The sequence below is a fragment of the Phocoena sinus genome, chromosome 1, assembly GCF_008692025.1.
Source record: "Phocoena sinus isolate mPhoSin1 chromosome 1, mPhoSin1.pri, whole genome shotgun sequence".
Lineage (NCBI taxonomy): Eukaryota > Metazoa > Chordata > Mammalia > Artiodactyla > Phocoenidae > Phocoena > Phocoena sinus.
The window spans coordinates 184,457,260-184,469,259 of NC_045763.1; the positions used below are offsets into that span (position 1 = coordinate 184,457,260).

Below are 12,000 nucleotides of genomic sequence, written 5' to 3' on the forward strand. Positions count from 1 at the left end.
CAATCTCCAGCGGCAGGCAGCGGGCTTTAGCCTACCTGGAAGACGGTGATGAGGGCCTGCGGGAAGTTGTCGAAGTTGCTGCGCCGCACCTCCGTGTCCTCAAAGTCGTACCTGCCCCCGAAGAGCTGCATGCCCAGGAGGGCGAAGATGACGACGAACAGGGACAGCAGCAGCAGCAGGGACGCGATGCAGTGGATGGAGTTCAGCAGCGAGGCCACCAGGTTGCTCAGGGACGTCCAGTGCCTGGAGGAGACGGGCAGCCCCCACCCCCGGCATCCCTGCAGTCGGCGCGGCTTGGGGGAGGCTGGGGGCTGGTGGGATGCGGGGTGGGGGGGGGGGGTCGGGCAGGGCTGCCTGGATCCGGGCCGCACACCCAGCTTCCCTCCGCCAGAGTACAGATCTTGGTCTGTCATCTCATTCTGTTAGTAGGACGGCCGTTTAGCTGCTGGCGCCACCACTGGACTCTGAACCCCACGGGGGTGAGGACCACCCCTTCCTGAGCAGCCCCGGCCCCGGCGGCCGTCCCACCACTGCCCCCTTCTCTGCTCCCCTTCCATCTTCCTTTCCCCCCTCCCGCTCCCAGGCGCTTCTTTTCCCCTTCCTTGCGGCCGAGGCGGAAGGGGAAGGCGCTTTCTCCTGCGGAGACGCAGGATGGGGCAGTGCGTGCGGGCGGGCGCTCACTTGGTGATCTTGAAAATCCTGAGAAGGCGGAGGCAGCGCAGCACGGAGATGCCGAGGGGTGTCATGGCCCCCGACTCCACCAGCAGGATCTCCAGGAGGCCGCTACACACCACGAAGCAGTCGAAGCGGTTGAAGATGGACATGAAGTACTGGCGCAGGCCCAGCCCATACATCTTCATCAACATCTCCACGGTGAACAGGGCCAGCAGCACCCGGTTGGCGCTGTCTGCAGGGTGGGCCACGCAGCTCGGGGTCACTCTCCTCCCTGCCCTGCCCGCCTTGGCCAAGCCCTCCACCCTGGACACCCTCCCTGCATTTTCAGGGCATCTTCCTTCCCCTGCCCTCCAGATCCAAGAAAACCTGGTGAATTTTCACCATTGAAGGAACGCAGTCTAGATTTCTAAGAAACTAAACGACACTGTGTTCGGCAGGTCCACCTCCTCACTCCACCGATCAACCCATGAGCATTTTAACCCCATTTCCCTGATGTCCCAGAAGCACTGACACTGTTGATCAGCCTCTTGCTTTTTTTTTTTTTTTTTTTTAAACTTGCGGGATCTCAGTTCCCTGACCAGGGATCGAACCCGTGCCCCCTGCGGTTGGAAGTGCAGAGTCCTAACCGCTGGACTGCCAGGGAAGTCCCCTGTCGCTTTTTCAAACGTTCTCTTTCCTTGGCTTCCAGGACGCCGCATCCTTCTGCATTTCTCCTGCTTCTCCTGTTTCTCCTGCACCCTCTCTGCAGAGGCACCCCTACCTCAGCCCTGAGTGCTGGACTTGAGCTGTACGCGTGAGTACACACCGTCCTCTGGGGATCTGGTGATGTCTTCTAAGACCACAGCTTCGATTGCCACGCCTGCCAATGACTCCGGATTTAGACTCTTCAACCCAGACTTCTCCACTGAGTCCCAGACCTACTTTCCATCTGTCTCCTCAACATCTCACTGGGATGTCTCAGAGGCACCTCAAACTCAACATGCTCAAGTCTAAGCTGATAGGTACTGCCCCTCCCCCCCAAAATACCTGGTCACTGACTGTCTTCCCCATCTCAGCAAGTGGCACTACCATCCATCTATCTGCATGGGCCAGGAACCTCAAATTCATCTCTGACTCCTCTCGGCGGGCACTGTTCACATTTGTGTTCACATCTTGTCCACATTTGGTCATTGGCAGTGCTTGGCACATTCAAGGGGCTCTCAGGAAGACTGGTTGGATGGATAGATGGATGGATGCAGGAATGGTTGCATGGATGGATAGATAGATGAATGGGTGGATGGATGCATGCCCGGATGGGTAGATGGATGGATGGATGCATGGATGGATAGATGCATGCCCGGATGGGTAGATGGATGGATGGATGGATGCCTGGATGGATAGATGCATGCCGGATGGGTAGATGGATGGATGGATGGATGCCTGGATGGATAGATGCATGCCGGATGGGTAGATGGATGGATGGATGGATGCATGGGTGGATGGGTGCATGCCCGGATGGGTAGATGGATGGATAGATGGATGCATGGGTGGATGGATGCATGCCCGGATGGGTAGATGGATGGATAGATGGATGCATGGGTGGATGGATGCATGCCCGGATGGGTAGATGGATGGATGGATGGATGCATGGGTGGATGCATGCATGCCTGGATGGGTAGATGGATGGATGGATGGATGCATGGGTGGATGGATGCATGCCCGGATGGGTAGATGGATGGATGGATGGATGCATGGGTGGATGGATGCATGCCCGGATGGGTAGATGGATGGATGGATGGATGCATGGGTGGGTGCATGCATGCCCGGATGGGTAGATGGATGGATGGATGCATGGGTGGATGGATGCATGCCCGGATGGGTAGATGGATAGATGGATGGATGCATGGGTGGATGGATGCATGCCCGGATGGGTAGATGGATGGATAGAGGGATGCATGGGTGGATGGATGCATGCCCGGATGGGTAGATGGATGGATAGATGGATGCATGGGTGGATGGATAGATGCATGTCCGGATGGGTAGATGGATGGATAGATGGATGCATGGGTGGATGGATGCATGCCCGGATGGGTAGATGGATGGATAGATGGATGCATGGGTGGATGGATGCATGCCCGGATGGGTAGATGGATAGATGGATGCATGGGTGGATGGATGCATGCCCGGATGGGTAGATGGATGGATGGATGGATGCATGGGTGGATGGATGCATGCCCGGATGGGTAGATGGATGGATGGATGGATGCATGGGTGGATGGATGCATGCCCGGATGGGTAGATGGATGGATGGATGCATGGGTGGATGGATGCATGCCCGGATGGGTAGATGGATGGATGGATGGATGCATGGGTGGATGCATGCATGCCCGGATGGGTAGATGGATGGATGGATGCATGCCCGGATGGGTAGATGGATGGATGGATGCATGCCCGGATGGGTAGATGGATGGATGGATGGATGCATGGGTGGATGGATGCATGCCCAGATGGGTAGATGGATGGATGGATGCATGGGTGGATGGATGCATGCCTGGATGGGTAGATGGATGGATGGATGGATGCATGGGTGGATGCATGCATGCCCGGATGGGTAGATGGATGGATGGATGCATGCCCGGATGGGTAGATGGATGGATGGATGGATGCATGGGTGGATGCATGCATGCCCGGATGGGTAGATGGATGGATGGATGGATGGATGCATGGGTGGATGCATGCATGCCCGGATGGGTAGATGGATGGATGGATGGATGCATGGGTGGATGGATGCATGCCCGGATGGGTAGATGGATGGATAGATGGATGCATGGGTGGATGGATGCATGCCCGGATGGGTAGATGGATGGATGGATGGATGCATGGGTGGATGGATAGATGCATGTCCGGATGGGTAGATGGATGGATAGATGGATGCATGGGTGGATGGATGCATGCCCGGATGGGTAGATGGATGGATAGATGGATGCATGGGTGGATGGATGCATGCCCGGATGGGTAGATGGATAGATGGATGCATGGGTGGATGGATGCATGCCCGGATGGGTAGATGGATGGATGGATGGATGCATGGGTGGATGGATGCATGCCCGGATGGGTAGATGGATGGATGGATGGATGCATGGGTGGATGGATGCATGCCCGGATGGGTAGATGGATGGATGGATGCATGCCTGGATGGGTAGATGGATGGATGGATGGATGCATGGGTGGATGCATGCATGCCCGGATGGGTAGATGGATGGATGGATGCATGCCCGGATGGGTAGATGGATGGATGGATGGATGGATGCATGGGTGGATGCATGCATGCCCGGATGGGTAGATGGATGGATGGATGGATGCATGGGTGGATGGATGCATGCCCGGATGGGTAGATGGATGGATAGATGGATGCATGGGTGGATGGATGCATGCCCGGATGGGTAGATGGATGGATGGATGGATGCATGGGTGGATACATGCATGCCCGGATGGGTAGATGGATGGATGGATGCATGGGTGGATGGATGCATGCCCGGATGGGTAGATGGATGGATGGATGCATGGGTGGATGGATGCATGCCCGGATGGGTAGATGGATGGATAGATGGATGCATGGGTGGATGGATACATGCATGAGTGCATCTGAGCTGTAGCATCATTTCCTATCTCCTTTCCATAGAAGAATCTCCACAATCTTCTTTTCTATTTTCCTTCTTTTATCTCTTTCATTATTTTATTTTAGGCCACACTGCGTTGCTTGAGGGATCTTAGTTCCCTGACCAGGGACTGAACCCAGGCTACAGCAGTGAAAGCGCCGAGTCCTAACCACTGGACCGCCAGGGAACTCCCTCTTGCATCATTTTAAACATAGTGTCTTCCTACTATCCAACCTCCCCTCCTCTGTAATCCTCCTCTTGTTACCTTGTATTTACCTCCACTGTTGCCCTCCCTACACTGACCTGACGTCACTTATCAATATCTGTCTTTTCCTCTGGCTCAGGAAGCTCCTTGGCGGCAAGAGAGGTACATTCCTTGTGTGTGCCCTGCATTCTTTACTGGACCTGACCCAGAGTACGTGTGTAATACATAGTTGGTGAAAGATTGCTGTTTCTGGAGTAGAACTTGAACTTGGATGCACGAAGCGCTCAATTACTGGTCATCTGTACGTCCAGTGTCTGTGATAATTTGCCCAGACATCTGGCGAGCACCTGGAGTGTCCCCAGCTTGTTGCTGTTACGGCCCCTGGTAATGCCTCGAGGAAGAGAGTACCACTGCCTAGAAGTTCTAGAAAACGATGTCGACATCTAACGACTTCTTCTGCAAAACCTGAGGTGCCATTGGCCAGCACTGGCCATCAGCCGCGTGTCTCACCTTGCAGGTGGGTCAACCAGAGAGGCTGGTGGTGGTGTTCCGAGGCGATCGACAGGGTGTTGAGGGCGACGATCAGGATGACCAGCCAGTAGAAGACCCTGGACTTCACCGCGTCGTGGCACTTCCAGCGGAAGACGCGGTTCCACCGCCTCCAGTGTCGGCTGAGAAGGCGGGGGGCGGGGCCGAGGCTGAGCTACTCCAGCTCCTCCCCAAGGCCGCCACACTTAAGTCTCACCACCCACTCCCTCCTCCAGCCACATGAGAGGGCCAAGGACCCGAACTGCAAAGGCAGATGGCAAATCTTGCCTCTTACAGCAAATGTCTTCACCTTTCAAAGGAGAATAGGGATGATGCCGACCTCGGACGGAATGAGAGACAAGGTCCGGCACAGAGTAGGGCTCCGTGCGTTTCCAACTTAATTAAAGCAACCCTGGCATGCCCCGTTTTGCCCGTCATAAAGGCAATTCTTTAACAAATCGGTCACATCTGGTGTAGGGGAGGGCGCGCAGAAAGGCACCTCCACTGTCAGATCGACCTCTGTGCAGCATTTACCAAGGTTAGAACCTGTGCTCCCTTTGACCCAGCGAGCCTGTTTCTAGGGATCTGCCTGGCAGAAACGTTCACCCTTATGCACAACGGTTCCCTGTGGCACTGTGTGTATTGCCCCAAACTGGACAGCTTACGTAAACAGACTACAACATATGCGCGCTGTGGAACATTTTACATTCAAAGATACATCAAAAGACAGTGTGTGAGCTATCACACCTTGCGGAGATGTGGAGGGACCTGAAATGCACGTCACTAAGTAAGAAAAGCTGATCTGAGAAGACCACACGCTGTGTGAGTCCAATTAAACGACATCCTGAGAAAGGCAACACTGGAGACAGGAAGATCAGTGGTTGTTGCCAGGGGTGGGAGGTGGGGTGTGAAGAGGCAGAAACAGAGCATTTTTAGGGCAGCGAAAATACTCTATATGATACTATAACGGTGGGTACGTGTAATTATACGTTTGCCCAAACCCACAGAGCGTCCAGCACCAAAAGTGCGCCCCAACATAAACTATGCACTTGGACAATGCAAGTTCATCAGTTGTAACAAACGGACCATCTGCTGGGGATGTCGATGGGCGTTGGGCGTGGCTGGGGGAGGGGCAGGCGGGGAATCTCAGCACCTTTGGCTCAATTTTGCTGTGAATCTGAAACTGCTCCGAAAAAAGAAAGTCTTAGAAAAAAAAAAAAAAAGAAGGTTTGTGTCTGTATAAAGCTGCCCTCAATAGAAAATTCTAAATTTAAAATGTCAGTTACCAGTTTATGTGTGGATCGTATTCATTTATCCAACGAGCCCTCCCGCGTGCTGGGCACCGTGTTTGGTTCTGAGGTGACAGTGGTTAATATGAGAAACCTCATCGTGTGAAAAGTGAAAACAAAACCAAAAAAACCTGGTGTGTGTGTGCGTGCGTGTGTGCGTGTAAGAGAAATGAAAGCGTGCAAGAGGCTTCAGAGGGATACAAATCTAACTGTTACCATGGTTACCTCTTTGAAGGGCAGAGAAGGCCATCTTTTCTTTGGTGTATTTCTCTATTGTTGGATCTTTCAAAATCACAGTCACGTATGAATTTGGAAAAGGAAGCAGCCAAACAGAACACACGGCCCTCTCCAGCTTCCTGCCTCCAGCCCCCCACCCGCGACACTCATGGTGGTCACAGGCTAACTCCCCGTCTGGAGCAGAGGTTTCCGGGACTAATTATCCCACCGGCTCCCAGTTTCTTCCTTACGTGGTGAGTAAATAGGTCATCTGCCCAGTGCCCTCCAACTGCGCTAAGGGAAAGAGACCCAAAAGCCACCTAGGGAGGTGACCGGGGTCTAACTACATGTCTCAGGGAGCTGCGGGCTGGGAGGACCCGCAGCTGGGCAGATACTCACATGAACTGGATGACTTTGTTCAAGCCTGCGATTTCATACAGGCTCTCTGTGTCAGAGCCACCTTCATCCAAAGCCAGCTTCCCTGGGGACAGAGAGGTCCAGTTGGCCAGGCTTCCGGGCCCCCCTGGGCTGGACACACCTGGAAAGGGCCCCGCTGACTGGGGACACCTGTGACAGCGACCCTGGGTGGGCCTGGACCCCTCCCTCTGCGCTTTCCTGAGCCCTAGAGAGCCCGCATCGGAGGGGAGGGCGGGTCCCCAAGGGGTGGTGCAGCACTATGGGACCTTGTTCTCCGGGAGGGCCCAGGGCACACCAGGCCGCCTCCACCGCAAGGTGTCAGGCTAGGCCTCTAGGGGCCGGGTTTTCTTATCTGCAAAGTGGTGATGCCGTTCCTGCCCGATGGGCCCCCTGGGGCTGCAGCGGGGGGGGGGGGGGGGGGGGTCGGGTGTGGAGGTGCCCCTGTGGGAGCTGACCGCGAGGGCAGCTCTGGGGGGGTTGCCGACCTCGGCCCGTGGCTCCAACCTTCTCTCAAGTCGTCCACATCCATGACCTCGCCCTGCGTGATCCAGCTCAAGTAGCCCCGGAGGTCCTCATCCAGCTGCTGCTTCTCCCGCAGCTTCTGGAAGGTTCCCCTGGACTTGGCCTTCTCCCGCTCCTTGGTGAATTCCCTGCAGTGGGGCGGGGAAGGGGGAGGAAGAACGCAGCTTCCTGGGGCGAGGGAGCCCGTTCTGTGGCTGGACGTGCCCCCCCGCCCCCGGCCCAGTGTTGCCTGGGGTCCGGGGCCCTTTAGGGAGGCTGAGGGGCGGCCCTCTCCCCCTCACCAGCCCCGCCCTCCAGGCCCCCCCCCCCGCCCCGTTCCTTCTTTTCCTCCCATCTCATTTCTCCCGCCTTGTCTTGGGTGACCTTGGACATAGGGGTTAATGACATGGCCGTGCATTGCCCTGACAGAATTGCCATGGACCCTCCGATTTTCCGTGCTGCCCCGACCCTTTAGGCTGCCCGAGGAATTCAGCTCTGCTTACAGACTTAAGGCCCCGGGGGACATGCTCCTGGCCTGGAAGAAACCAGACAGCACAATGGAAGGGAAGGACCCGAGGGTCAGCAAGGGCTCAGAGCAGCAGGGGGAGCCCTGGGCCCCCACGCAGGGTGAGGAGGGGAATCCAGCCCGGTCCGCCCTCACTGGGCTCTGAGGGGCGGGCGGGGGGCAGCAGGGTCGGCTCTCACCGCCTGCACCCTCAGCGCTGCCCAGGGCAGGGTCCAGGAGGGGCTCTTGACCATTTTGAGCCCTGGCCCCTTTGGGGGTCCCACGAACCTATGGGTCGCTCCTCAGAACAGCGCTGTAAAATGCTCCAAATGAAACCATGGCTCGACAAAGGAACCGAGGAGTTAAAGCATAGTTGTTGGACTATAAAGTGGTGATGAAGTAACACATATGCTTCTTTATTGAATCATTAACCAGCAAGACCAGGCGCGGTCTAACTGTCATAATTTTGAAGTAGCGATATTTGCAACACCTGTGATATGACAAGGGATTGCTGTTGGGACAAGTCATGGGCAGAGCTGGTACCACGTCACGGAAGGAAGCGCTGCCTTTCAGTTAGACTCAAAGAAATAAAGGCAAGTTCTTCCTACCCTAGTCCATGGACCCCCTGAATTCTATGTCCAGGGTGCCTGGAGGGAAGCTCTTGCGGTGGGCACAACGGGGCCGATGGCCACTTCCAGGCTGCCCACCGTAGCTGGGTGGAGCCGTCACAGAGAAATAATGACCATGAGTACTTAGCACTTCTGATGTGCTGGCCTCCATTCTAAGTACTTTACAGGTATTAACTCATTTAATCCTCCCCACAGTGCCTGTGAAACAGGCACTGAAATTATTCCTATGTGGCAGATGTGGCTCATGAGGCACAGAGAGGTTAGGTAATTAGTCAAAGGTCACACAGCCACCAAACAGCAGTGCAAGGGTTTAAACTTGGGCCTCTTGCTCCAGAGTCTGTGTGCTTAGCCCGAAGGCCATGCTCAGTGCCGAGCTTCAGCCCAAGCACCTCCACGGACAGGAGGCTGGGGTCTCAGGGCTTCACGTGGACAGAAGGAAGCGAGGATGGGATAAGGCTTGAGGAGAAGGGAGAAAGGTGAAGACTGGAGGGGCTCCTGCCTGCATCTGTTCTCTTCCTGGCTAACAGGAAGCATGCTACTGGCTAAAGGGGAGCCAGGGATGAGCGGGGGTTCTAAGCCACATCTCCCTGCCCACTGCCTCCCCTCCTTCCCCTCCCCCTCCTTTCCCCGCCCCTCCTTCTTCCTCCCCTCTCTCCCAGCTGTCTTTGAGCCCCTTACCCGCTCAGGACGCCCAGCACCAAGTTGAGGATGAAGAAGGAGCCCAGCAGGATCAGGGTGACAAAGTAGATCCAGGGCCACTCGTTCCCAATGGCATCGTTGACCTGGTCCAGACGCAGGTGTGAGCCCCATCCCCGACGTGAGGGCTTAGGCCCCCTTGTCAAGCTGGCCCACGCACTGCATCCGACGGTGGGGGCAAGGAAAGAGGCCATATGGGTCCAGAGAGGAAGCCTCTTCTAGCCTGAGGACCTGGGACTGGGCCTTGCTGATGGCTACCGGCCGGTGAGACTGAGCCCTGCCTCCCTCCGGTCCCCGGGCTCCCTGCCTGACCCTGTCATGCCGGCCACCTCCAGTTGGCCTCTTTACAACCGAGATTCCTCACAGTGGAAGAAGCACTAAAAAGTCTTGGCCTGCGCTTGGCCGGCTTCCTCGGGAAGCACGCCTGTGACCCTGGATGAGGCTCTAGCATCTCTGAGCATCGTTCCGTCTGCCTCCTGAGCTGATCATGTGAGCTCGCTCCTCACAGGCTGGTCACGGGTGAAACAACACGCGTGACCGTCCTTTGAAACGTTTAATAATTGGCTCCCATAATCTGAGTTTACGAGAGCTACTCACACTAATCCTTTATATTTGCAAAGCATTTGATGGGTTTACAAGCGTCCCCCGTAGGTAGTGTCAACCCGCGGCCGAGCTCCGGGGTTGGAGCCGGATGGTTAGAGGTCAATTCTTGGCCGTGTCGCTCACTAGTCCAACAGCGGCCAAGTTACCGAACGTCCCTGAGCCTCGGTTTCCTTATCCGGAAAATGGGATCAATGCCTCCCACTGTTGGAGGATCAAAAAAGAAATGCAGCCTAACTCTTGTATCACCAAACAAGTAACGTTCTCCAGCAAGAGAACTTGTACGGCACTAGGTGCCCGCACTGCGGTAATTCAGTTAGTGCCCCCACTAACCATCGTGACTACCCTGAGATGGCGTTATAGCATTTTTATTTTATAGACGAGGAACCTGATATCCAATCATATTTTTATGGGAAAGCAATCTTGCCCAGCAGCAAGAAGAGAGACTCAAAGGGCCCTTCCTTCCTCAGGAACTCTGAGATTCCACGCCAACGGCACCAAGTCACTCACAGCCGGGCTTAGGGACAAGTTAGGACATGAGACCAGAACCCGCCGAGCTCCGGGTTTCCGTCCCTCACCTGCTCTCGGGACTGCGGACACAGATGGTACCTCGGCCTCCCCCAAGGGTGCTAGGACACACACCTGAGGCCCAGAAGGGCTCCCCGGGGAGGGACGAGGAGAAGCGGCAAGACCCCCACCCGCTCCCGGCGAGCCTGTGCTGGGGAGACAGCCGGCGGGCTCGGGCCCAGACCCACCCAGTAGAGGACGTCGGTCCAGCCCTCCATGGTGATGCACTGGTACACGGTGAGCATGGAGAAGCCGAAGCTGTCGAAGTGGGTGATGCCGTGGTTGGGGCCTGGCCAGCCGCCCCGGCACTCGCTGCCGTTCATGGTGCAGCGGCGCCCTGACCCCGTCCGGGCGCAGGGCGACGGCTTCTCGTTCTCCACCGTGGCCACGATGTCTGTGGGCGGGCGGGGGGGGTAAGCACCGGCGCAGGGGCAGTAAGAGGGGCAGCAGGGTGCGGGTCTCAACGTCAGACTAAAGTCGGGGAGGCGGCCTTGCTGGGAGAGTGTGGTGCAGACCATGGGGGGCTGGGCAGGGGGCACGGATACGGATACGGATACGGATACATGGATACGGACAGGGACACAGGCGTCTGCAGGCAGGAGCTCGGGCCCAGGGCCTCACTGGAGGCGCGGCTTCTATGGACTACAACCGATGAAGCAGATGTGATGTATCGTTTGTACCCACAGAGCTTTGTAAAAGGAGGCAGCAGCCCGGCGGGGGCGGAGGTGTGGGCCGGGCCTCACGCTCCGGCTTGAGAGCTCTGTCTGGGATACAGAAGTGGGGATGCGCCCCGATGCTGGGATGCGCTGGACTGGGGGTGGGTCTGCTCCTAGCGGGGGATCCCCAGCAGGCCTTAGCATCCAGGGAGCCCCTGAATGGTGCTCTTGTTGTCTCTAAAGCCTGAAATTTGGGTGATGTCTCGGTCCCCTGTTCCCCTGGGTAGGTTTGGTCTCCTCTTGTGTTCAGAGAGGTCAGACCGTGAGAGATCGAGTGGCCTTCCTTAACCTTGTTACCAGGGGGCTCAATCCTCAGGAATGGGACGGGGGGCACAGATGGTCCTGAGATTGGCGTGTGGTCCCCAGCCCCTCGCAGCTGGGTAGCCCCCATCCCAGAGGGGCTTGGGAGCGCTACTGGTCAGCACTGGGCAAGACCTCGTGTGAACACTAGGCGAGACCCTCGAATTTCGTTTGAAGGTTGTGCTAGAAAGCCCCCTCCTCTCTGCCCTGATAATGCCGATGAGAGACCAGAGATCGGCATGGGGACAGGAGGAGGCTGAGACGGAGCAGGTTAGGAACAAGCCCAGCGAAAACGCCGTGAGAGCTGTCGTTGGAGCTGGGCTGCCATCCCCTTAGGCGAGCTCAGGGAAGTGGGGAGGGTCCCCCAAGACTCTGCAGGTCTCCGCCACCGAGTTAGGGGCTCGTCCTAACAGAGGTCACCTCTGTCTTGTGCTGGGTCCTGTTCCTGCACCCCCAGTGTCAGCGGCACTCGGCCCGGGGAAGCTGAGGACCAGCAAACCACTGCTACCTGAGAGCGG

The 12,000-nt window shown here is 56.6% G+C and overlaps 1 protein-coding gene across 1 annotated transcript in view; it reads right to left on the reverse strand.

Annotated features, from left to right (window-relative positions):
• Window positions 1–12,000, reverse strand: part of CACNA1S (calcium voltage-gated channel subunit alpha1 S) — a 63,333-nt gene that overhangs the window by 33,541 nt on the left and 17,792 nt on the right. Inside the window, exons 6-12 of the mRNA XM_032604836.1 lie at window positions 10,655–10,860; window positions 9,282–9,385; window positions 7,473–7,618; window positions 6,951–7,032; window positions 5,029–5,189; window positions 682–907; window positions 36–243 (exon numbers count right to left, since the gene is read on the reverse strand). Of these exons, the coding sequence (XP_032460727.1) occupies window positions 36–243; window positions 682–907; window positions 5,029–5,189; window positions 6,951–7,032; window positions 7,473–7,618; window positions 9,282–9,385; window positions 10,655–10,860 (1,133 nt within the window). The remainder of the gene's footprint in view (window positions 1–35; window positions 244–681; window positions 908–5,028; window positions 5,190–6,950; window positions 7,033–7,472; window positions 7,619–9,281; window positions 9,386–10,654; window positions 10,861–12,000) is intronic.